This window comes from Panulirus ornatus, chromosome 41 (genome assembly GCF_036320965.1).
Source record: "Panulirus ornatus isolate Po-2019 chromosome 41, ASM3632096v1, whole genome shotgun sequence".
Taxonomy (NCBI): domain Eukaryota; kingdom Metazoa; phylum Arthropoda; class Malacostraca; order Decapoda; family Palinuridae; genus Panulirus; species Panulirus ornatus.
The window spans coordinates 4,671,473-4,696,557 of record NC_092264.1 but is presented as its reverse complement, the minus strand read 5'-3'; the positions used below and the strand labels follow the sequence as shown (position 1 = coordinate 4,696,557).

At 45.1% G+C, this 25,085-nt stretch overlaps 1 protein-coding gene across 1 annotated transcript in view; it reads left to right on the top strand.

Annotated features, from left to right (window-relative positions):
* The first annotated feature begins 16,610 nt into the window (after positions 1-16,610).
* Positions 16,611-25,085, top strand: part of LOC139761760 (uncharacterized) — a 61,342-nt gene continuing 52,867 nt past the window's right edge. Inside the window, exon 1 of the mRNA XM_071686195.1 lies at positions 16,611-17,443. Within this exon, the coding sequence (XP_071542296.1) occupies positions 17,192-17,443 (252 nt within the window). The 5' untranslated portion in view covers positions 16,611-17,191. The remainder of the gene's footprint in view (positions 17,444-25,085) is intronic.

Below are 25,085 nucleotides of genomic sequence, written 5' to 3'. Positions count from 1 at the left end.
TTACAATACCTACACCGAGGTTCTTGTTATATACCGTAGAAAACCGGCTGCAGTTTGCCCTCTTAACTGATGAATCTCTTCTTTCACTTTGTGCATTCTCCTTATTTGAGGACCAAGCCTCGAGGAGGACTTCTGTCACTGAGTGAGAAAGAGTAATTACGAAAAAAAACACACAGGAACATCATGAGAGCATTACACATTTCCTTTTATCTTGCCTATGCTACAAGAAAGGTTAAAGGAAAGATTAGCCGGGATATAGAGTGATAAACACGCACACAGAATGAAATCCTCAAAACATCAGCATTTCTGTAACTTTTTGAGGACGGAAGAGTAGAGTGAGGCCAAAGATGGTTGGAGTAAATAACTCTGCAACAGATGGGATAATGCCAAGGTACTAATAGACATTAAGAGAGTCGTGACAGTTCATCTCATATTTGCCCGAAGTTATAAATGGAAACCTTAGCAGGAGTGGAACTGATCTAAAACCGGTGACGAAAATGCAAAAGCTGACTTCGCTGCAGAAAACAGCAAGAAATTTACTGCCGGAGCTCAGAAACCATTTGCTTGCACGCAAGAAGGTAACCCGTGGAAAAAAAAAAAGGGAGGCGGGGGGGAGCCGAACTTCTTACAGTGGCAGCCGGATAAGAAACAGAGCAACACCGGTCAGTAACCTTGTAAGTCACTTACACAGTATTGTTGGCAAAGTTCCGAGGCGACGGAGACACCGCGAGGGTCAAAGATTAATAGGAGGGAGAGACACACCGGGCCGCCGGTAATCAAGTTTTCTCCAAAGACTTCGAACTACTTGCAATTACATGAGTCAGCCGGGACAAAGGAAGATCAAATGCCGTTCACGTGAACGGACGAGAACTCGTTCATACGACAATGGGCTGTTGGAGGAGAAGGCGACCGCCGCCGAAAACCATCACTGAAAGCATATATGACTCTAACGTACAGAACGAATGATCAAAATGCATTTCGCGGGAGAGAGGGGAAGTAACGGAGCGAGGGGAAAACTCACACACAATATTTCCCCAACTCGTGCTCGCGTTTTTCGTTTCGTTTACCGTACGCACACAACGAATTACACTCCTCCGACGTCGTAACGCTACTACAGAAACACCAGCAAATAAGACGTCTCCATTTTCCATTCTTTTTTTAGATGTTTGCGGTATGACATTTAGTGTGTGTGTGTGTGTGTGTGTGTGTGTGTGTGAGAGAGAGAGAGAGAGAGAGAGAGAGAGAGAGAGAGAGAGAGAGAGAGAGAGAGAGAGAGAGAGGAAGGGAAATAAAGGACTTAAAGAGTCTAAACCTTACTATTAGATGCAACTCTAACTCCAAAGATCTTCCTAAGTGGTCAATGGAGGTTAATTTTGTTAGGACCTTATATATATAGGCCGTGGAATATAGATGTTCAAGAAAGAACTTCGCGTATCCTCAACTCACGAATAAGATCTCTAACAGTTAAGCAAAAAAAAAAAAAAAAAAGAGAAAAAAAGCAGAATAGAAAAACAATGACACGTATTACTTAGCTAACATGCAATGTTCTCCTTTGTATGATAATGGACTTCGCGGATAATGTTTGGGGAGTAAATTCCATCATGTCTTGATGTTCTCGCCATAAGAAGCATTCAAGAAACAGTTCCACCTCCTGATCTTAAGTCACTTTCGCTGTCATATCAAACGTAAACCATTTCTTTTCCTCTGCTGCATCTGATAACAAACAGTAGTCTGAGCTCAACCTACGCGCCAAAACTACAGCCTCTCTCTCGTATAACTCATCCTGAACACTTCCTCAATCTTAGTGCAACACTGTAGCCTCGTTCTCACACTCCTGGTCATGAATATATCTTCAATCTTCATGCAACCCTGTAAGCCTCGCTCACACACTCCTGGTCGCCAATATTCCCTTCTTCTTCTTGCAACACTAGCCTCGCTCACACTCCTGGTCGTGAATATTTCTTCAATTTTCTAGCAACACCGTAGCCTCGCTCACACACTCCTGGTCGCCGTCAGTATTTCCTTAATCTTCTTGCAACCCTGTAACCTCACTCTCACACTCGTGATCACAACCTTGAGCAGTTCCTCACAGTCTTATCGCGACACTAGAGACACGCTCTCAACACTCCTGGTCCCGAACATTTCTTCAATCTTCTTGCAGCACTCTAGCCTCGCTCCCACACTCCTGACCTTGAGCAGTTCCTCAATCTTCTGGCGACACTATAGCCTTGCCCTCACTCTCAGCTCGTGAGAATACATCCAGCCTCCAGGAGGACAGCGATGCCTGTAAATGTGTCCCCATCGCACTGTTTTACGGCTGCCGGGAGAGCCTCAGTCCTCTGCCATGGTCATTCCCTTATGTTTACGGCTCGTTTCGTCAGGCACCTCACACTTCGTCAGTTCTAGAGATGGTTGAAATAACACCCAGGCATGAAAACCTCCATCTCCTCCGTCAGGGTGTAATTAGATATGAACACCACACACACAAAGGTAGTAGCTGTTCTTGCCTTTGGACAAGCGGACTACGGATCTGAATTTACTCGTACACAACTCTATCCTTTATCATGTCGAAAATTCAGATGAATGACGTTCGATACTGTTGTATCTTTCACCACTTTCCCAGAATTTCTATATCATTTCAGTCCGATGCTTTGGAGAATCATGAATAACTGCAGCTTCAGTGATGGGAGTTGGCACTTGAATCCTTACGAACTGCAGTTTCAAATTCTTCCTCCAGGGAGTTTCTAAACCGCTCCAGTTCTCCCTTCAGTTGGACATCTTTTAATCCCATAAGTTTCTCCCCAAGATCTAACACCAATCGTGACAGAAACCTGGACAATCTGACATATCAGACGTCACAATGACACGCTGGGACAAAGAACAGCGGTGCCATGAGCGCCCTTAAGAACGCTGAGACAAATAACAGCGGTGCTATGAACGCCCTTAAGAACGACTGCAAACAACACATGGACGTGGGATGTGGATGCGTCCTAGCTTCTCCCTCCCTCTCTGAGCTAGCGCATTCGTTGTTTACCTCCGCCGAGATCACTAGGAGGAGGGCGGGTCAGTGTCTGTACCTATCAGAAAAAAAGGGAAGACAGCGGCTCGTTTCCAGTAGCGTCCCATGGCGATATGCAATTCACAAGAGGAGTTTTGACTTCTCTCGGGTGTTGAAATTTTCTGCAGTCTACAGGAGGATATGGGGATGGGGGCAAGTCAATTCCTTAACTAAGGATGTCAGAGAGGGAAGTCAGGGAGTTAGGAGAATTGAAGGTGGCCAAGGGGAAGGTGCATGATCAGTTCCCTTCAATCGTTGTGAAATAAAGAGGGACGAAGACGAGAGACACAACGTCGACGATAAGACAACAAAGGATGAGGAAAATGTCAGATGGAATGGCTTCGCATCAGTTACTCATACGATAAATTCCCTCATACAAGTATGAGTCAAAACCCTCTCATAATTTTGAGGTATGAGGAGATCCGGACGCACATATAAATTACAGCGTATGACTGGTTTATAAGTCAACGGGACGCAGATTTCTGTGATGGAGGAATGAAAAGATCACAAACTACAACTCGGGAACTAAAGAGGAAAAAGACCCTGGATGATCATATCGGAATCTTGGACTGCTCACAGTCAACTTAGCTGTTCATCCTCCTTAGCCACCTGTACTCCTAAACTTGAAACTACTAAAGTCGCTTCCACACCTCTTATCTCCACCCCACACTATACCCCAACTCCAAACCCACAGTCGTCCCAAACTTACCGCTCCTCTCCCCCCTCACCCCTTACAATGCCAGCGTTACCTTCATCGCAAATATTTTTCTGCACCCGACGTGAAATTGGTGGCAGGAGAGAAATATGCACCACGTAAGCAGCTGCGCAAAAAAAGGGGGTATGTGTGGTTATGTATAGCATATTGAAAGTCTAAATCATGCCCACCTTCAGCAGGAACACGGCAATAAAACACACGGGGGAAAGTGAACGGTGTATTGATAATGGTGAAGGAGGGTGCGGGGGAGCCAGTCCTGGACCATGAGAGGCCCTAGTGCAGGTGTCTGACGGCACCTGTAACTTCTGGTGCGCCAAAGGGCATGACGCGGGCCATTGTTGGGGTCTTTGAGGGTTTGAAGCCTCGTTCAGGACGGCGGAAGACAGATCGCGAACGCTGAAAGGAACTGGATTCCCCTCTCAGGTGTGTATATATATATATATATATATATAATCTACGTGCGTGAGTTATTTTCTTTCTTATGATATATTCATCAGGATTCCTCGTAGAGCTATTTCTGCATTTTCTACTTACTCTTAAACACGCGATTCTTTTTCTTGGCTTAAACCACACCTCGTCTTGACAGAGATGGAGAATATTTCCCAAGGATGGTTTGGTTCCCAGAATCCTTCACAGCTTGTGTTTACTGGGGCGAATACTTGTGTGATAATAACAAACACGCCAAGACCTTAGTTTCACAGTACTGTTAAGTGTTCACTGCTTTCCTGTTGTTATTCTGTGGCAAGTCCAAGCATAAAGCTTATATGTATATATATATATATATATATATATATATATATATATATATATATATATATATATATATATATATATATATATATCAACCAATCTTCTTATGCATTTTAACTGGTTCACAGCAAATGAGATGGAGTAACCGCAGACCTACCAATGCATTCAATGTCAAAATTTCAAAACTGTGTGAAACGACGAAGGAATGTTTAAGGATTATACCATCACACGAACCTGCCATAGAATGTTTCTCTTTTCTAAATCTCACGAACGCTTACAAAGCATAATGTGTGTATGATTCATTGTTGTGTAAATCGGCCTTTTCTTTTTTGTTTCTTCTTCTTCCTCCCCTGGGAAGATGGGAAATAATATTTGTGCACTGCGGAGAGGGAGAGAGTCTAGCTAGCACTCATGAGAATATATCCCTTTAATTTTCTCGTATACAGTTGCACTCTTCTTGTAAGAGGCCCCCCCCCCCCCCCCCCCCCCCCCGACACGTATCGTCACAATACTAACCTTGAGGTTTTACAATCTGAATTAATATCAAGACTCACATTTCAAAATACTAATCCTCTTTCACCATCTGAGTTAATTGAAGACTCAAATTTCAAAATATTAATCTTCTTTCACCATCTACATCTGACATAACCAACCGATGTCAAAACGACAATGAAAACAATAACGAAGAGCATAACGTACAACTTCACAAACAAATACTTCTTCATCAACTTACACTTAAACTTGCAAGGTTCTGCTGCCATTACTTATAAATATATGAACATTCAAGAGCAGGACGCTCACGCTTCTAAACTATTTTGAAGATGAAATTCGATTCGATGTATTTTCAGGTAGAGGTACAGGGAGACAAAGTGTTAGAACATGAAACTCCAAAAAGGCTGTGGGTTGCAATTCTTGTGAGATGACAAATTTTTCACCATTTCTTTCTGCAAACACAATATATATATATATATATATATATATATATATATATATATATATATATATATATATATATATATATATCCTTCGTGGTAAGGGTCGGGGAGACACATGTGTGCTCTCTGTGATTAGAGCTGTCTCATATTCAGGACTCACGGGTGCTCAGAGGCCCTCGTGTTCAACCATCAGTGTCGGAGCTCAGGCGCCCCTGGAGATCGAAGCCACCCACCGAAATGACGCCCCACACTTCCCTTCCGCACTCAGGGGCCCGTCAAGGGCTCCTGTCTTACGCCTCGATAACGTACAGTGGAGCTCGATGGAGCCAGATGGGAGAAGTACCTGGCAATATTTTGTTTTTTATATTTTACTCCCTTCTGCTCAATATATATATATATATATATATATATATATATATATATATATATATATATATATATATAATGTGAATAAGAGCAAGGTTATTAGGTACAGTAGGGTTGAGGGTCAAGTCAATTGGGAGGTGAGTTTGAATGGAGAAAAACTGGAGGAAGTGAAGTGTTTTAGATATCTGGGAGTGGATCTGTCAGCGGATGGAACCATGGAAGCGGAAGTGGATCATAGGGTGGGGGAGGGGGCGAAAATTTTGGGAGCCTTGAAAAATGTGTGGAAGTCGAGAACATTATCCCGGAAAGCAAAAATGGGTATGTTTGAAGGAATAGTGGTTCCAACAATGTTGTATGGTTGCGAGGCGTGGGCTATGGATAGAGTTGTGCGCAGGAGGATGGATGTGCTGGAAATGAGATGTTTGAGGACAATGTGTGGTGTGAGGTGGTTTGATCGAGTAAGTAACGTAAGGGTAAGAGAGATGTGTGGAAATAAAAAGAGCGTGGTTGAGAGAGCAGAAGAGGGTGTTTTGAAATGGTTTGGGCACATGGAGAGAATGAGTGAGGAAAGATTGACCAAGAGGATATATGTGTCGGAGGTGGAGGGAACGAGGAGAAGAGGGAGACCAAATTGGAGGTGGAAAGACGGAGTGAAAAGGATTTTGTGTGATCGGGGCCTGAACATGCAGGAGGGTGAAAGGAAGGCAAGGAATAGAGTGAATTGGAGCGATGTGGTATACAGGGGTTGACGTGCTGTCAGTGGATTGAATCAAGGCATGTGAAGCGTCCGGGGTAAACCATGGAAAGCTGTGTAGGTATGTATATTTGCGTGTGTGGACGTGTGTATGTACTTGTGTATGGGGGGGGTTGGGCCATTTCTTTCGTCTGTTTCCTTGCGCTACCTCGCAAACGCGGGAGACAGCGACAAAGTATAAAAAAAAAAAAAAAAAAAAAAAAAAAAAATATATATATATATATATATATATATATATATATATATATATATATATATATATATATATCCACCTTGGTGCATCCTTTCTCCCAGTCTCGTCTGCACTTCTCTTTTTAATCATACCTTCGTCTTTCTTCCACTCCCGCTGTAGCTAAGCCGCTCCAAAATCGATGCCTTCTTTACATATTACTTCCTCCTCCCCTTTTCCTCCCTTTTTTTTTGGCTTAGAGCTTCGTCTTCTCCAACTTTCCTTTTCATTCACTTCGATAAAATCAAATAATCGTATTTTTTCATATATTTTTTCTATTCTCCAGCCTCGTGTCGTGTGGTATACATCTGTTTACATTTCATCTCACATTTTGGGTCTCCTCATATTCATATGTCTGCTGTGTTTCCGATCACTCATTACTGTATTTCAGCGTAGATAACATTTAGTTTTATGAGCTTAAAAACCTTTTTCCATCTCTCTTTCCTCACTCATTCATATAATTACTCCCTGCTTATGTAATCCCCTGGCATCAACCTCCGTTTTCTCCCTCTGGAGTTCGTTTTCAAGTGCGTCGCTTCCCTTTTTCCTTTGATATTCTTGCTGGTCTCCCTGAAAATTTTTATCTTCCTCTCGCATTCAACCTCTTCATGTAAACAGTGTCTTTCCTCGGCCTTAAGGTTTCCTCTTCATTCTCTTCTTGCCGTCATCGTCTTCTTTACGAAGGAAAGGGGAACGAGAAATAAGAGGCTGTATAACAGGAAATTCTATGGGCAGGGAGGAAGAGAACGGAGGAGCCGCGTAAATGAAGAGAGCCAAACAGACGCAGGTAACAGGGCAGTAGCAGGAGCAGAAGAACTGCGGCAGGAGATGTAGGAGTGGCTAGCCCGAGTGCAGGCAGCAGAATTCAGCTGAGAGGCTGCTTGAAAGAGAAGACAAGCAAGTGGGCAGCAGAAGGATCAGGAGAAGGGTGCAGCAGATGTCGACCTGAGGTGGCGGGGGGTCTGGTAGAAGGATACAAATACGATCAAGGGTAACACACGTGAACCAGCCACGAAGATATGACGAATGGATGAATCACACACCTATAATGACATCCACATGAACCCTGGGAACATGTATGACAACACGAGTGAGAGAGAGAGAGAGAGAGAAAGAAAGAGAAAGAAAGAGAGAGAGAGAGAGAGAGAGAGAGAGAGAGAGAGAGAGAGAGAGAGAGAGAGAGAGAGAGAGAGAGATATTCAAAAGCCAACCAGAAAAAAACGCTAAAAGAAAACCCAATGGATGAACCGAGACAAACGACATGGACCATCTAGAGGAAGGGAAACAGACGGAAAAGGAGCGGAGGAGGCAACGGGGTCCCACATTCCCTAATGTGATCTATCTCTGCCGGGGAGAGGAGGAGGAGGAGGAGGAGGAGGGCTGTGTTGGCGACGCCGCTACCAGCAGGAGAGTGCTGGGGTTCCGGCCGCGTGTGACGGCCTCATTCTTCTTCACCAGACCTGCCGCGCCTCGTTACCTGCTCAGACCTCCGCAGCTCCAGGAGTCTTTGGGGCTGGACACTTCTGCAGTAGAGGCTTGCTGCGTACTAGAAGCTTTGGATATATGTACATACTTCCTTTTTTGTGTACTTGATCACCTCTTCCCGCCTTAGCGAGGTCGTGCCAGGAACAGACGAAGAAAGGCCGCATCCGCTCACATCCATTCTCTAGCTGTCATGTGTAATGCACCGAAACCACAGCTCCCTATCCATATCCAGGCCCCACAGAGCTTTCCATGGTTTACCTCGGACGCTGCACATGCCCTGGTTCAGTCCAGCAAGTCGACCCATGTCTACCGAACCATTCCAATTCACTCTTGTCTAAACCATTTCAGCACATCTACTTCAGTTCTCTCAACCACACTCTTTTTTTTATTCCCACACATCTCTCTTACACTTTCATTACTTACTCGATCAAACCACCTCACACCACATATCGTCCTAAAGCATTTCATTTCGAACACATACACCTTCCTCTGCACAGTCTGGAATCCATATAATAATGCTGGGAGAACTGTACCTTCAAACATACCCATTGTTGCCCTCCCGGATAACGATTTCTCTTTCCACACATTCCCTCCACCAACCCCACCCTCCTCAACAACCACACCCTTCTTCACTACCCACGCACTCTTCCACCACCAGCCCCCACGCACTCCCTCATCATCTACAAGTTCGTAAATACACAACCTCTAATAACCACAATTTCCTGTACTATCCATAGAAGGCAAGCATAAACAAACTGGTAAGGACGGAAGGGACAGAATGAAACAAAGAGATTTTCTGAGCTGAATGCAGGTGACTGGCGCCTCAAAGCTGGCACTAGCAAGCTGGATCTAGGCGCCAAAGCAAAGGGAAAGGGACTCAAAATTTCATATCCGGGGCTGAGGAAGATCCGAGAGCCGGGAGGGGGTAAAAAGAAACAGAGTACTGCTGAGGATAATGCTACTGAAGAAGGGCGTCCTCGAGCTCAAGAAGATGTAAAGATGGTGTCTAGGAACATGAGGTCACTGGGAACCGGATCTTGCAATCCCACTTCAAAGACCAGTGACCTCCAGGAGGCAAAGGAGTGAGGAAGCTGATGCTGATGAGAGGATGGAGCCGCTGGACTCGTATGAGGAGGGTGAGGGTGGAGGAGGGAGCAGAACGAGCGGGAAGAACACTCACGGACGTGGGTTTCTGTCCAGGCTGCAGCTCCTTAAGTCATCCCTGTTGGCCACCGGTGACCTGAGTCATGATCAGTCAGGTACCAGGCGGTAGCGTCGCTGCGTGACTCGAGTCAGGCAACACCGAGACGTAATCTACTTCCCTTAAGTATGGAATGATGACAATGAGCTCTTAATCCTTTGACGCTATGTAAGTCACCACGATCTGTCCTACATACAGTTTTCATTCAGATTTCATTTTCTTTCTCCTGACGTTCTTTCACTGTCGAAATCATACTTCCAATCGACATTACAGTCATGACTGAGGGTACCAGAGCCTTGTCGAGGGTAAATTTTCACTCGTGTGGAGTCCGGTAACACCGCCCTTTCCTCCCTCTGTGTCTCAGGATGACAGTCAAGCGCCAACCACCGGGTTCTACACATCATTAGGCCGACCGTAAACAGACGGTCTGTTATCTGTCAGTTATTTTCCCACCGTCTGCCCCGACCCGTCTAAAATGGTCACACGTTGAATACTGTAACGCCGGGGCTACAGCTGGGTGGGGAGAGGCAGGGAAAGGTGTGTGTGTGTGTGTGTGTGTGTGTGTCTGTGTGTGTGTGTTTGAATCCCTGGACACGATAAAAAGCGAACGAAAACGACCACCGTGACCATCTGGAGGAACACCACTTGTGGTTACCATAATGGCTAGTAATCGAGGTGCGGGAGCGGAGGTAGGAACTGGTAATTGATAGTGGGAGCTGTTACGCCTCCTCCCAGTCAACAGAAAACGCTCCCCGTGACAGTGGGAGCTGTTACACCTCCTCCCAGTCAACAGAAAACGCTCCCCGTGACAGTGGGAGCTGTTACACCTCCTCCCAGGTAAGAGAAAACGCTCTCCGTGACAGTGGGAGCTGTTACGCCTCCTCCCAGGCAACAGAAAACGCTCTCCGTGACAGTGGGAGCTGTTACACCACCTCCAGGCAACAGAAAACGCTCTCCGTGACAGTGGGAGCTGTTACGCCTCCCACCTAGCCAACAGAAAACGCTCCTCCCCATCAACCTAACCTAACCTAACCTCTAGGAGCTGTGAGCCGGAGCAACGTACGATGATGTATACGCGTTTGTGATATTCAAATACGCTAATATCTCCGCGCCAGGCTATCATGAAGAAATGCCACATCTCATCCAGTCGCAACTGTAAACATACATACGTCCCAGGTCGGGACGTATGGTGTATAATATGTATATGCTACATGGTGTACGATATGTATATGCTACACAGTGGTGGACGAGGTTTGATGAGTGTGGATGATAACGCTTATGTAACTTGGACCATTTTCTGTCAACATTCCTATCACTAGTGACTGGGTAATTCCAACGTTTTCATAAATGGATGATTAAAAAAAAGAAAAAAAGAAGGACTTTCAAGGGACACACTCCATATCGCCGTTAAAGTTAACCTGCTAAGTGATCCCTACACGCTGTGGTAACTGATAACTTCATTTTTCTGATGGTTAGTTAGTCTGAGTCGTTCTGTTTGTCATCGGGTTTCAGCAGATACAAAGTAAGTTTACAAACAAGAGCTTAGCCTCCACACCTGAAGACAATATATATATATATATATATATATATATATATATATATATATATATATATATATATATATATATATACACACAAAACATTTTAGATTAATTTCCTGAGTGAAAATATACCCCTCCTTTTCAACACACCAGGTCATCATGTTCGCTGAAGTGTGTGTGTGTCAACACCTCAGCTCACCGAGCTATATGTACTTGCTTCTTGCGAGCTCCAATATGCGGCACTAACCTACAGGTATTAATGGGGTTTAGCGGCCGAGAGACACACTACGCCAAGTTTGTTGACACTGTTTAACCTTAAGCTCGCTAGCCCATGTTTTATGAACACCAGGTCAACACAGGTGCATGTTCAGGTAGGTCAGGCGAGCTGACCTCTGAAACACATCAACCCAAGAGTTTTGCTGACTTCTTGACCTCCCAGGGCACCAGCGTGCGTATCGTCTGAGCGTAATGGTGTTTTAAGACACAATTATCACACTGCCAAATCCCTGACACCTCACGACGCACAAGATATCAACTGTGTCCTTACTGTTCGTCCCACTTCCTCTACAGTATCCTGGCTCCTCTATGAAAGACGAGGCATGAAAGCAGCAATCTTCCCCGGCCGTCACTATGTAAAGGAAGGAATACAGAAATACCAAGATAAAGAGGGAGGATCAAATTTAGGATACGACAGGAGAACTCCATTAAGAGAAACATATCTCTACGCATATGACGCAGTATCTTCACTGTTTAATGACACAAAGTAAAATCAATATTTCTCTACCGATACACCACGATAAAAATGGACCTGAATTTGAAGAATGTCTCTGATAGACAGTAGAGCGTCTTAGCATTTTGGAAAACAATGGCACACAAACAAAACAAAAACGATCACTTCCTCCAAATGTTACGAATTTATCACAATAAATTAGAAGGATGTATGACGTGTCGACCAAGGAGCCACTCGAGGGCGTCACACCTACCCGTGAACACATCCATCAAGTCATACTTCAGAACGTCTGAACGCACTAAGTCATTCTTTCAGACCGCGAGTCGATCGAGTCATGTGCACTGACGAACCAGACGAAGCATGCAGGAGTAACAGTGCGCGACCCAAGCATATGCTGAAGACACGAACGACCCAACGTGCGCAACGTTATCTCGATCCTGTTACGCGGCCTTCGGCTGCGGCGCCGCCACCTGCCCGTCCGCAGTTCACAGGTGCGGCCGTACACCAACCTCGCTCCTCTCTCTCTCACGGGCGGACGAGGAGAGGCGCGCGCCCTGGGAGTCTTGTACAACAGCCCTCCCACCGTCCTGTTTAAACCCTCCATTACCTGTGAGTGTAGGGAGGCCGTCTCACAGCGGACCACCGTCTACTAGGGCCCCATATGAAGGAGAGAGAGAGAGAGAGAGAGAGAGAGAGAGAGAGAGAGAGAGAGAGAGAGAGAGAGAGAGCGCACATGGATAACAGAGTAGAGGTATTGTGACACTGGCTAACGTGCTAGCGTCTTGAATGAGGGACGAGGAAGCGTAGATATACAAGATAATCATCACTGTCGACGCAAAATGATGATCATAAGCGATCGGTGTGTCCTTCCTGCACACCAGACGCTGCTCTCCCGCGGCGAACTATGAGTGTCTTGTGAGCCAAGTCAGCGAGCATCTATAGCTCTATCTAACTAACGCAATACTCCCAAAGCATCTATAGCTATATCTAACTAACGTTCTATTACCATAATCATCACTATTATCCTTTATTTTCTCCGAGAGAGAGAACGAGATGTGGGGACTAAGAGGCACAGCTCATGACAGGAAATGGAAAATGTTAATAAAAATCATGCACGCAAAGACAGGGAAAGAGAGTGTGTGTGTAATCATCTCTAAGTCAAGGAGCTGATTATGGACTCTGCATCTACACTAAAGGGAACAAGAAAAGACTATTCGATATCTACATACAATTCCACCAAAGATTCAGTTTTTCCTGCAAAATATCCTAAGTCAATGGTACCCTTACCGATATGCGCACCTCTTTGTGGCATGCGTAACACAACCAGTATGCGTAGGACTCGTAGTATGCGTTTCGTTAGTAGTATGCGTACCACCACATCACTAGTAGTATACGCACCACCGGTGTACCGCCGCTATCTTAGCTTACTGAAGTTTATCTGATGCAAATATAAACTAAGCGATGCACAATCGCTTTGGGTTTATTCGCAGAGAAAAATAAATATCTTCAGTCGAAGCCTTTATTTGTTTAACGAAGTTCTTCAAAACTGATCTAGGTTAGCGAGGGTTTTTGGTGGGGTCTGGGCCAGCGAGGGTAAGTGGTGGGGTCTGGTCCAGCGAGGGTAAGTGGTCGGGTCTGAGCCAGCGAGGGTAAGTGGTCGGGTCTGGGCCAGCGAGGGTAAGTGGTCGGGTCTGAGCCAGCGAGGGTAAGTGGTCGGGTCTGGGCCAGCGAGGGTAAGTGGTGGGGTCTGGGCCAGCGAGGGTAAGTGGTTGGGTCTGGGCCAGCGAGGGTAAGTGATGGGGTCTGGTCCAGCGAGGGTAAGTGGTCGGGTCTGGGCCAGCGAGGGTAAGTGATGGGGTCTGGACCAGCGAGGGTAAGTGGTCAGGTCTGGTCCAGCGAGGGTAAGTGGTCGGGTCTGGGCCAGCGAGGGTAAGCGGCGGGATCTCGGATAGTATGGATGTGTGGCGGGTGTGTGACGAGTCTTCGACCATACAAAGCCTTATGATAGCGGAGAAAGTTCAAGTGATGGGGCCTTACGAGTGAGTAACTCACTCCTCCTACTATACCCAGGGGTAATTCCAACCAGATAATTACGGACACCTGCACACACCAGGTCTTCAATGCACTCAAGACTATGACATACATCTTGAACGAAAATCTTCAAAAATACTATAATATATTCCTCGCTCATAACGCAAGTATCAGTCTCATAATTACATAATCATGGCTTCCATTATACGCATCGATTCCCGATCTTTCTCTCGTCTGTGAAGCGAAATTCTACTGGTCTGCGGCTCTCTCTCTCTCTCACACACACACACACACACACACACACACACACACACATGGGGTTCGAAGCTGCACCGCCTTACGGCGCTCGAGAGCGATCGCTTAGCGGTCTCTCACTCACTCTCACACACCCGGACCAATTACTCCAGGAGAGGCTCACACACACACTCCCCGACGTCCTGCCTCGCTGGAGCTATACCACTGCTGCTCCTCCTCCTCCTCCTCCGTCACGCACCTTAACGCAACCACACTCTAACACCCTAAGGAGGTTGCACAGGTGCATCGGAGGAGAGAAAAGAACGGTGACAACTGGTACACCGCGATACATTTTCTGTCACTCTTTTGTGCTCATTTACAAGGAAAGAAAATGATTTACGTCACACATGACATGATATTAAACATCATTATACAAACTGAATGAATTAATAAAATTTTACACGACAGGATAACGAGAAACAGCTGAATACGCAAAATGTTAAATTCTCAAAGCCAAACAAGACAGTCTTCAGCATTATACATATACATATATACATACATATACATACATATATATATATATTATATATATATATATATATATATATATATATATATATATATATATAGGGTGAAGAGGATGACTGGGCTGCCCCTAGATAATAAAATAGGACTGAAATAAGTTGATGAAACAAACATGGAATAGATACAAGACAAAGAGGAGTATATATATCAAAGAAAATTGGGTAGTAGAAAGAAATGGTGGTGAAGATGAAGAAAAAGAAGACGCGTTGAGGAACTAGACGTACTGAAAAGACACGTAAATTATCAGCCAATTTACGAAAGAAAATGGATGAAGGAAAGACCTGAAGTGATGAGAGAACATGGAGTTAAACTAGATTGAGAAATAGTAATAAGAATTTCGTAAGACAGAGGATAGAGATGAGAGATAAGGTTCACGAAACGAAAGGACACATATTTCTCAACGAGACCATCATGAAAGCCAGAGTACTATGTTCAGTGAGAAATAAATAGGTGTGTGTGTGTGTGTGTGTGTGAGAGAGAGAGAGAGAGAGAGAGAGAGAGAGAGAGAGAGAGAGAGAGAGAGAGAGAGAGAGAGAGAGAGAGAGAATAATCAGTGTCAAAGAAAATGGGAACCGCCTTGGCTCGATGATCCTCACAGACCACTTGACAGTTCTCCACATACCTCGCTAATCCTCGCTATGCACCCAGGCGTTCATAGCATACCTCGCTAGTCCTCGCTATGCACCCAGGCGTTCACAGAATACCTCGCTAGCCCTCGCTCTCTGCCACGCATCTACCACACACTTCCCCTCACACAGTGATTAACAAGAGGTAGTACGAGTCTTTCATTCTGTTCACTCCGATATTGAACGCACCAACTACCCAACCCGCCAATTACTGCTTGAATCACCCACTCGGAACCACCTCTTCATATCTGTATGCAACCAGGTCTTCTCCGTGACGCTCATTACTTTGCATCGGCCAATCAGACCCTTTCTGATCATCTGCCGATCAGATACACCTGTTGATGACTGGAGGGGCTGGGCTGGGCTGGGCTTCCCACAGGCGACGTATCCCAATTGGATATCCCAGTTCCACGTAACGGGTCAGGGAAGGTGCGGTGTCGTTACAGTCTGTAGTGGCGATGGTCGAGGTGAGCGTCTATAAAGGCGGGTTTCTCGACTCTAAATGTCTGACTAGGAACCCTTCGGCTGTTTGCCCGTTAACATATTGAGAAATGGACGACAGTTAAGACATAGCTGCCCGCAATTTATTGTTAATTTTTTCGCGTACATGTTTTTGTGGTGACGTTTGTGTCATTACCTATTTGTACTGTACGGGAAGAGTTTAACACTTGTGTTGACCCGTCTTTTAACTTCCTATATAAGTACAATGGCTATACTCATTTGCATGAACACACACACACACACCAGCATAAGTCAGGCAGCCATATATCGACCAGCCTCGAAGGCATGATGAACAACTGGGTTGGTTTTGGGCAGACTACCGCGTCCAGGATTCGAACCTGGGCTGCTTCCATGTGTGAATCATACTCACCACTTCCCACGAAAAATCATGAGTGTATTTTGAAGTTTACATACTTGTGTGTGTAACTATATTGATATCTATGTATGCGAGTCAAGACTGTGTCTATATCTGTAAGTTTGTGCAGTTTTGTGTATATTTGTGTGAATGTGTGTTTGTATGTGCGTGAACACATATATAAAGTGTGTGTGTGTGTGTGTGTGTGTGTGTCTGATTACTATTTGTATGTTATGGGGAGAGAGGTTTACTGGAGTTTACACTCGTGTTGCCCCGCCTCTTAACCTCACGTGCGTGTGTGGGTGTACAGCTGGGATGTCGCTGGCGTACGTGTACTCAAGCTACCGTTAGTGTGTGTGTGTGTGTGTGTGTGTGTGTGTGTGTGTGTGTGTGTGGAGCGACAACATATGGCGTGGTGAGGAGCGGCGTTGGCGGTGGTAGACATAAACCTCACTTAGTTCATGAGTTGTGCTGGTCTGGCCACCTGGACTTGTAGTCGCCACGCTCGCCTCGCTGCTCCCTCCAACACCACCCACTCCAGTGCAGTACCTCTTAATCCGCTTTGGGGGAGTTGGAAACCTAATCCACGAGTGACATCCAGAAAACGTGGAGTCTGACGAAGTAATGAGACGGCTTAATCCCACTGTGATGTCTGGGTAGTTGAGTGTAACTTTGATCTTACCTCACGATTCGAGTGGTCGTTCCGGGCTTCTATTCTTCCCTACGAATGTTAGTGACCAGTGCGTCTTCGTAGTTCGTTCGTGATGTGTGTGAGTGTGTGTGGTTCGTGATGGTAATCTAGTAAAGATAAGAATATGAATCATGGGTCTCCTATTTACAGTTCCATTAATGAAGCTGCTTGAGGGATATAACTAAGCGGCATGTACATGGTGTGGTGAGACTTGGCACATCGCTTTGGAAAATGCCTGGACTGGCGCTCGTCTCGTAGACAAGAGCAGATTTGAACTCGGTCTTCGCCATGGGGTTGAAATGATCGCCTCCACAGGTAGTGTGATGATGAGCCGTTGCGCGAGGCTGGGCCGCTGGTGACAAGACTTCAACATCCATCAGATAAGGGAGACACTATAGCCGAGGATGATGACACAAGAGGATGTAGCACTAGAGGAACGTACAATATCTGCAGAGGGAGGAGGAGGGAGACCCGTACACGAGGAGGAGGAGGAGGAGGAAGAGGAAGAAGAAGAGGAGGAGGAGGAGGAGGAGCAGCAGAAGAAGAAGAAGGACGACGGTGTGGAAATTAAAGTACAAGAGGGAGCTACTGAAAAGCAGACGGTCGCACAAGACAAAGACTCAGAGTTCCACGACCCACCAACCAGCTCCGCGACGGTAAGAAACCTGGAGTCTGTCTGTCTGTGGCAGTAGGCAAGCGGGTCTGATCCTTGTGCCCCCAAGTCTCTGTGTGATCTCAGAGTCATCAAGTCTTTGTGTGATCTCAGAGGCATCGCAGGTCTTCAAGATTCTCAAAAACTTCATTCACTCAGGGCGCATCATCAGCGTGACTCAATGTGGTTATGACCTTTTTCATATATTCTGCTAAATCCATATTTCATGTCATTTTACTTGCAAACGTCTGTAAATGACGGGTACCATCATCAACTGTTTTCAATGATTAACTGATAAGATTAACTGTCAAAACATTCATTTCGAATACTGTCCTTCAGCAGGGAACCTCATCAAGGACTAATTAGGTCTTTTACTTATTTTCTTTAACGTTCTTCCACGTACTGTCCTCCAGCGGGTAACCTCGTCACAGAACAATAGATCTTCTCTTGTCTGTCTTTCCCATGTATTTTCTTCCAGTAGATAACCTCGCCATAAACCATCAACTCATCTGTTCTCCGGTCATATAGGATTAGGTTTATATATATATATATATATATATATATATATATATATATATATATATATATATATATATATATATCTAGGTTTTGTATGTACCATCATTCGGCAGGTAACTTTTTCAAAGACCATCAGGTCTTCTGTTACCGGACTTCCCCATGAACTGTCCTCCAGCATATGACCTCGTCATAGACCATCAGGTCTCTCGTTATCTGGCTTTCCCACGTACTGTCCTCCACCGGCTGACCTCGTCATAGACCATCAGGTCTCCTGTTATCTGGCTTTCCCACGTACTGTCCTCCACCGGCTGACCTCGTCATAGACCATCAGGTCTCCTGTTATCTGGCTTCCCATGTTCCTGTCCTCCAGCAGTTGACCTGGTCATAGACCATCTGGTCAGCACAGTTTTCCGCATGGCGGGCAGATGTGTGAGGTGGCCGTCAGAACAGGAGGTGAGCCACAGGAAGCCAACCCACGACGCTACGTAGGTAGCCACCACCTCGTGAGGTAACATTCGGTTCCTCTTCCAGGTCGCGCAACACCGCTGTCGCTTCCTCCCCCACTCCACCCGAGACTTTCCCACACTCCTTTCCTCCGTGTGTGTGTGTGTGTGTGTGTGTGTGTGTGTGTGTGTGTGTTTGTGTGTGTGTGTGTGTGTGTGTGTGTGTGTGTGTGTGTGTGTTTTCTCGAGTGTACAATCGTACAAGTCATTGTCCAGAAGAGAGAAATAATGAGGTACTATATTGAGAGATAGATAGATAGATAGATAGATAGAAGAGAGAGAGAGAGAGAGAGAGAGAGAGAGAGAGAGAGAGAGAGAGAGAGAGAGAGAGAGAGAGAGAGAGAGAGAGAGAGAGCTAATTCTGTACCGGACCTTAACGTCAATTATCCCTCCCTTCCCACGGAGATCAACTTGTTTACTAAACCCTGGGGAATCACCAGTTTAATGACATGACCTTTGACCTGAGCCCTTGAGGATGGCAATTATAACAGTTCAGTACGATAAATGTGGCCCACACGTGACAATCATGGCTTGCAGGGAGGGTGTCAGAGGAGTGGGGAGGTTGCACGAATTGAGGAATGTCAACACGCAATGTTGAGGACGCTGTGTGCAATATTGACACACGCATCTCTTACACTGGCGACGGGAGAGGATTGAGATGAAGCTGCTGAATGGAAATTACTATGACACACTTAAGGGTCGTAACTGCCGTGCTCTGGGGTCGTCCCGTCGTGTTTTAGGGTCGTGTCGTCGTGCTCAAGGGTCGTACCGTCGTGCTTTAGAGTTGGGGTCGTACCGTCATGCTCTAGGATCGTACCGTCGTGCTCAAGGATCGTACCGTCATACTCAAGGATCGTACTTTCGTGCTCAAGGATCGTACCGTCGTGCTCAAGGATCTGACTGTCGTACTCAAGGATCGTAATCTCGTGCTCAAGGATCGTACCGTCGTACTCAAGGATCGTACCGTCGTACTCAAGGATCGTACTTTCGTGCTCAAGGATCGTACCGTCGTGCTCAAGGATCGTACCGTCGTGCTCTAGGGCCGTACCGTCGTGCTCTAGGGCCGTACCGTCGTGCTCTAGGGCCGTACCGTCGTGCTCTAAGGCCGTACCGTCGTACTCTAGGATCGTACCCTTGTGCTCTAGGATCGAAACGTCATATTCAAGAGTTCTCATTCCCACAGAAGAGCAAATACCTTATACATATAATTCCCTCACCGGTCAAACTCTGGCTCGACTCATCCCTCTTAGATTATATTTCGTGTTTACTTACCCTGTCACTTCAAGTGGGAAACGAGAGCAAACAGGAGAGAGAAAACTCCCATGTACAAACATATTAAGTCCTAAAGAAACGCGGGAATTTTCGTGGAATCACATGAATATCAGAGTAATTACCACGAGCCGTGATAACTTCTGATAACCTTAGACGTTAGAATAACTGATAACAGTTGATAATTTTCGCGGTGTGGTGGCCAGCGTCTCTGATCATGGGATCAGCGAGCAGCATTTGCTATTGGCATACGTCAGTCCAGAGCCAACTGACATTGTCCACAGAATACCTCATGGTAAATGTACATCCAAATTAATCCCAGAACGATACGTCCGGTGACCTTCTGTGTACTCAGTTCAGTTCACTCTCCACACACCGCTCTGTTTACTGCATTCACAAACATCCTCTGTTAGAATCTCAAAACAAAATCATATTCGTTTGTCGTTAAGTGTGTATTCTTCCTTATGTCTAATCTCTCTACCTGACCTAATTACTTTAAGTAATGCTGTGCGACCTAAGTGAACTAACCAGGTTCATCTATTAATATTCCCAAAACTAAAAACTTCGAGATAGAAGTGAATAACCAGAAAACTCTGTACGACTAATGTATTTCATGTCCCATAAGAACTGCCCGGGTAAAAATCTCTTCTCTCCACGTTAAGTCCTTCTCTGGACATCTATATAATCATGTCTTGACGTTACTTCAGCCTTCCAGTGGCCACCTCCACCTACCGTGTTCACTGTGAATGTTCCCTGTTTCCCGCCCGTTAACAGCAGCGCCCCCCCAAGTGATAGGAAAACTACTTTTCTTAACTTTACAACATATTGTCCCAAACCCAGAGTTGACTTCACACAAAGACAATATTATTCCTGACAGTCAAACACAAATTTGAGTTCCTTTTTATGTGTAGTTCTATATTTTTTTTTCGTCTATATACCTATTCTACTTACATATCTATACCTTTGTGTACCTATATGTCTGCCTCTTTATTTAACCAAAGAAACGCAGATCAAAAAAGAAAATGTGATAAATAATAACTAAAAGCTAAAGAGCCCACTTACGACTTTCTACCCTTACCGGCAGTTATCCAGGACATCCTAAATGATTTAACGAAACGTCACCTCTTAACCGTCCAGCTACAAGGAGCACTCATAAATGTCTCGGGTCATTTAAAAAAATATATATACAGTAACTCGCCATGCTATCCTGAGCTGGGAGAGGCAGGCTCCGCGGCCAAAGTACACATACAGAGAGAAAAAAAAAAACGCTGAGAAAACATACTGTTCTACCCCAGGGCACGCACCACTGTGGTAGGATATATTCCTCCACACACACATCACCCCTGTGGTAAACTCGAAGCCGAGAAGATGCGAACGAAATAAAAAGAAAAAAAGATAAGTAATTCCTTAAGGTACTTTATATAAGAATTTAGTACCGAAACGCTTACGGATACAAAGCCATAATATATTACGTTATAAAGTCTATACAAAACAATGAAAAAGGTCGACTTTGGAGCGTGTGAACCAAAGCTTATCCCTCTAGCTCAACCCCACTCGATGGGGCCCCTCTACACTACGTTTCTCCCTCCCTTCGCTGTGCCCGCAGCCCCTCCCAACGTCCCAGCCCTTCCTCCGGCTCCCTTTCACACATTAGCTACTGAAAAATTAATGTCAATACATTTCAGTGAGGGGGTTTATGGAGGGAGCGGAAACCAAACTCTCCCTTGATCTTGACGCCGGTACCAACGGTAAAATATCTCTTTACACAAACCATCTTGGTATATTTCTTGTTATGACCTTAATTCTTCCAGTAACTCTTATCACCTCCGTGCTCTCTCTCTCTCTCTCTCTCTCTCTCTCTCTCTCTCTCTCTCTCTCTCTCTCTCTCTCTCTCTCTCTCACTTTTATTCCCTTCCATTCCTCTTACTCCCATCTCATCTACTTCACTCACTCCCGTCCTCTACACCCTAAGTCCTGTCCCTTGAGCCATCCCTTGTCCCCTAGGGCAACAGTGAATGTTCAGGACTGGTGTACCAAGAGGCAATGAGGCAGCAACCTCCCTCCCTCTCTCTCTCTCTCTCGCACTTCCATAGCTTCCTCAACACCCACCTAATATACGGGCTCGTACACAAGATTAACGTTCGTATTAGGTACTATCCGTCATGGTTCTATGACCAATAAACATAACAGATGGCTTTATGTACGACTGAAATCCAAGTTTTGAGCCACTACATCAAACTCTATCAACGGAAAACGTTTCTGTGAGATTCAGCGCTGCTATTCGGCCCCTCTGTACGTCAATATCGAAGTGTCTAAGGATTACAGACACGTCCTTGGATCAATGATTATAAAAAAAAGAAGTATTTCGAGGAATGAAGACGGTCTAACCTGAGTGTTCCTCTTACCGATATAATGGGTAGTGACCTTCTGAGCCTTCACTGTCTACCTGCTGGTACCATCTGTGTCTTGACACTGTCTTCATTCAATGCTTGTGTCTTCACAACCCATCCACTCTACATGGCCACATGCGCAGGTGATTCTTGATCACCTGCATGTATGTAACGCCCTCATCATAGAGAAATGAACTGTTTTTTTCATACGAGTTCGATACATTTACTGACACTGAACCGCATTTAAACCTACGACTGAGCGAAGCACCTCTACGAATAAGGGAGCAAAGCTTCTCTACAAACCACGCGTTCAACAAAGCCTCAATCTCCACTCACAAACACCTATAAGCAGCCCTGGCTATAGTTTCAACAATATACGAAGGAAGTGATCGTAATTCACCCGAATAACAACAGTCTCACCCTCATTTCAGCAGCTTACTCTATAGCCCTCCCCCTTCAGCCTCAGCTTCCAAACGGGTACATACAAGAACGTAAAAAAAAACCGTTCCTGGCGCATGTTTTCACAGAAGCGCCAAAACACTGGCGAACAGAGAGTGAGAGCGCGCGTCCAAAGCCTCCAGACGACACAAAATAATCCCAAAATGGCATCAACTTTCTGCAGGAGTAAAACAGTGAGCCCCATCTATCACAGGCCCGAGTCTGGCTGCCCCTTAATCACCACTCCCTCGTAAGAAGCTTTCATTCTATTGGCCTGCGTCGTCTTGTTGTAACAATGGTTATCGACACTGCAACCCATAACTGTCTCCAGGTTCGGAACCCACTTACGTTCAGGGGGGGAAAATAACATACCATAAGAAAAGCAATTCAGTTAATTCCCTCAACGATAATAAACCCTCAGGATCTAATCAAGAGTATTTCAAAGGAAAATGTACTTTTAACAAAAGACTTTTGTCAACCAAAGTTTAGTATTCCATATTTTCCCATCGTGCTAGAGAACTTGTGAGACGCCAAGTGGATTGAAAAACTAGAGAAAATTAGGAGATGAAGTTCTAGATTTAGACACCAAGCATTATCACATAAGACGACTACTCCAGTGTTAAGAAACTGATAAATAAACGTCTAACTTTACATGTACCGAGAAAGAGAAGCCCCCCAAAAAAGAGGAGCAAAAAAAACACAGAGAGAGAGAGAGAGAGAGAGAGAGAGAGAGAGAGAGAGAGAGAGAGAGAGAGAGAGAGAGAGAGAGATCCAAGAGGAGGAAGACGACCCATCCCCCTCCTCCTCATCCCACAACCAGCTTCCACTAAGTTAGGTGAGGTGCAATAAATGCTGGGGGCGAGGCTGGTTGTTTATCTCTGTTTAAACTTGAAATAAAATTACCCCGAGGCTATTGGACACTTCCCTCAGTTCTCCCGGGATCTAACGACGTAACAACCCGATGAATCAAATTAGGGAACGAGGCCACAAATCCTGGGCTGGGACTTCGTCATAGAAATAAATAAAACCCAAAAGACTCGCGTTCGTCTTCTGGAAGAGATTACCGTCTGGGAAACAAAATTTGTAAATACAGTACCGCTCCCTGATCAGGGGAGTGAGGGAAAAATATTTACCATTATAATGAAATAGACGGAAAAATAAGAGAGAATATCTGAATCTGGATCAGACCAGGAAGTGAAAAATAGAGAGAATATCTGAATCTGGATCACACCAGGAAGTGAAAAATAGAGAGAATATCTGAATCTGGATCACACGAGGCAGTGAAAAATAGAGAGAATATCTGAATCTGGATCAGACCAGGCAGTGAAAAATACAGAGAATATCTGAATCTGGATCACACGAGGCAGTGAAAAATAAGAGAGAATATCTGAATCTGGATCACACGAGGCAGTGAAAAATAGAGAGAATATCTGAATCTGGATCAGACCAGGCAGTGAAAAATATAGAGAATATCTGAATCTGGATCAGACCAGGCAGTGAAAAATATAGAGAATATCTGAATCTGGATCACACGAGGCAGTGAAAAATAAAGAGAATATCTGAACCTGGATGAGACCAGGCAGTGAAAAATAGAGAGGATATCTGAATGTGGATCACACTAGGCAGGGATGAAGGGTGTAGACTGCGTCGATGGATACAGGATCGTGTTAGAGGAAGGGAACAAATGACGCAGGTCACGGGGGGGCATCTTTTCGATATGGGTCGAGATCAGTGAACAGCAGCGTGCCGCAGGACGTGTTTCTGGGGACCCCACTGCTTTTAATGACCTTTGGAAATAACTTAAGTCAGAAAGACTGGACTCCTACCTGAACACGTTTGAGGATGATCTATAAGTAAGACAAGTATACAACCATCGGCAAGATACGTCAGCCGAGGGTATTATACATCTTTCCGAGTCTCCGGAAGCCTCTATTAAAAACTGAATCTGAAAACTGGATTGAACGGTTCACGCAGTGTTTCACGATAGAAGGGAATGATTTACTCCCCAGACGCTAACTCATGTTCTTCGGCAGTAGTGCAAAGCTACAATGTCAGCGAAAAAAAAATCTTAAAGGATAAAGATTTATCTCTGAGAAAACCTTCGTACCCACACATTTCTCTTAGAAAACCTTCGTACCCACACATTTCTCTCTAGAAAACCTTCGTACCCACACATTTCTCTCTAAGAAAACCTTCGTACCAACATATGTCTCTTAGAAAACCTTCGTACCCACACATTTCTCTCTAAGAAAACCTTCGTACCAACATATGTCTCTTAGAAAACCTTCGTACCCACACATTTCTCTCTAAGAAAACCTTCGTACCCACACATTTCTAAGAAAACCTTCGTACCCACACATTTCTCTCAATGAAAACCTTCGTACCCACACATTTTTCCAGCAGTCATTTACGAGTAAGGAAAGGTTGGGAGATGGTCGAGTCCTCCAGGAAGAGAATTCCAATCAGCTACACTGTGAACGGTAAAGATTCCCCGCCTCTGGTCCTCAGGAGGAAGAGTATTAAAGAT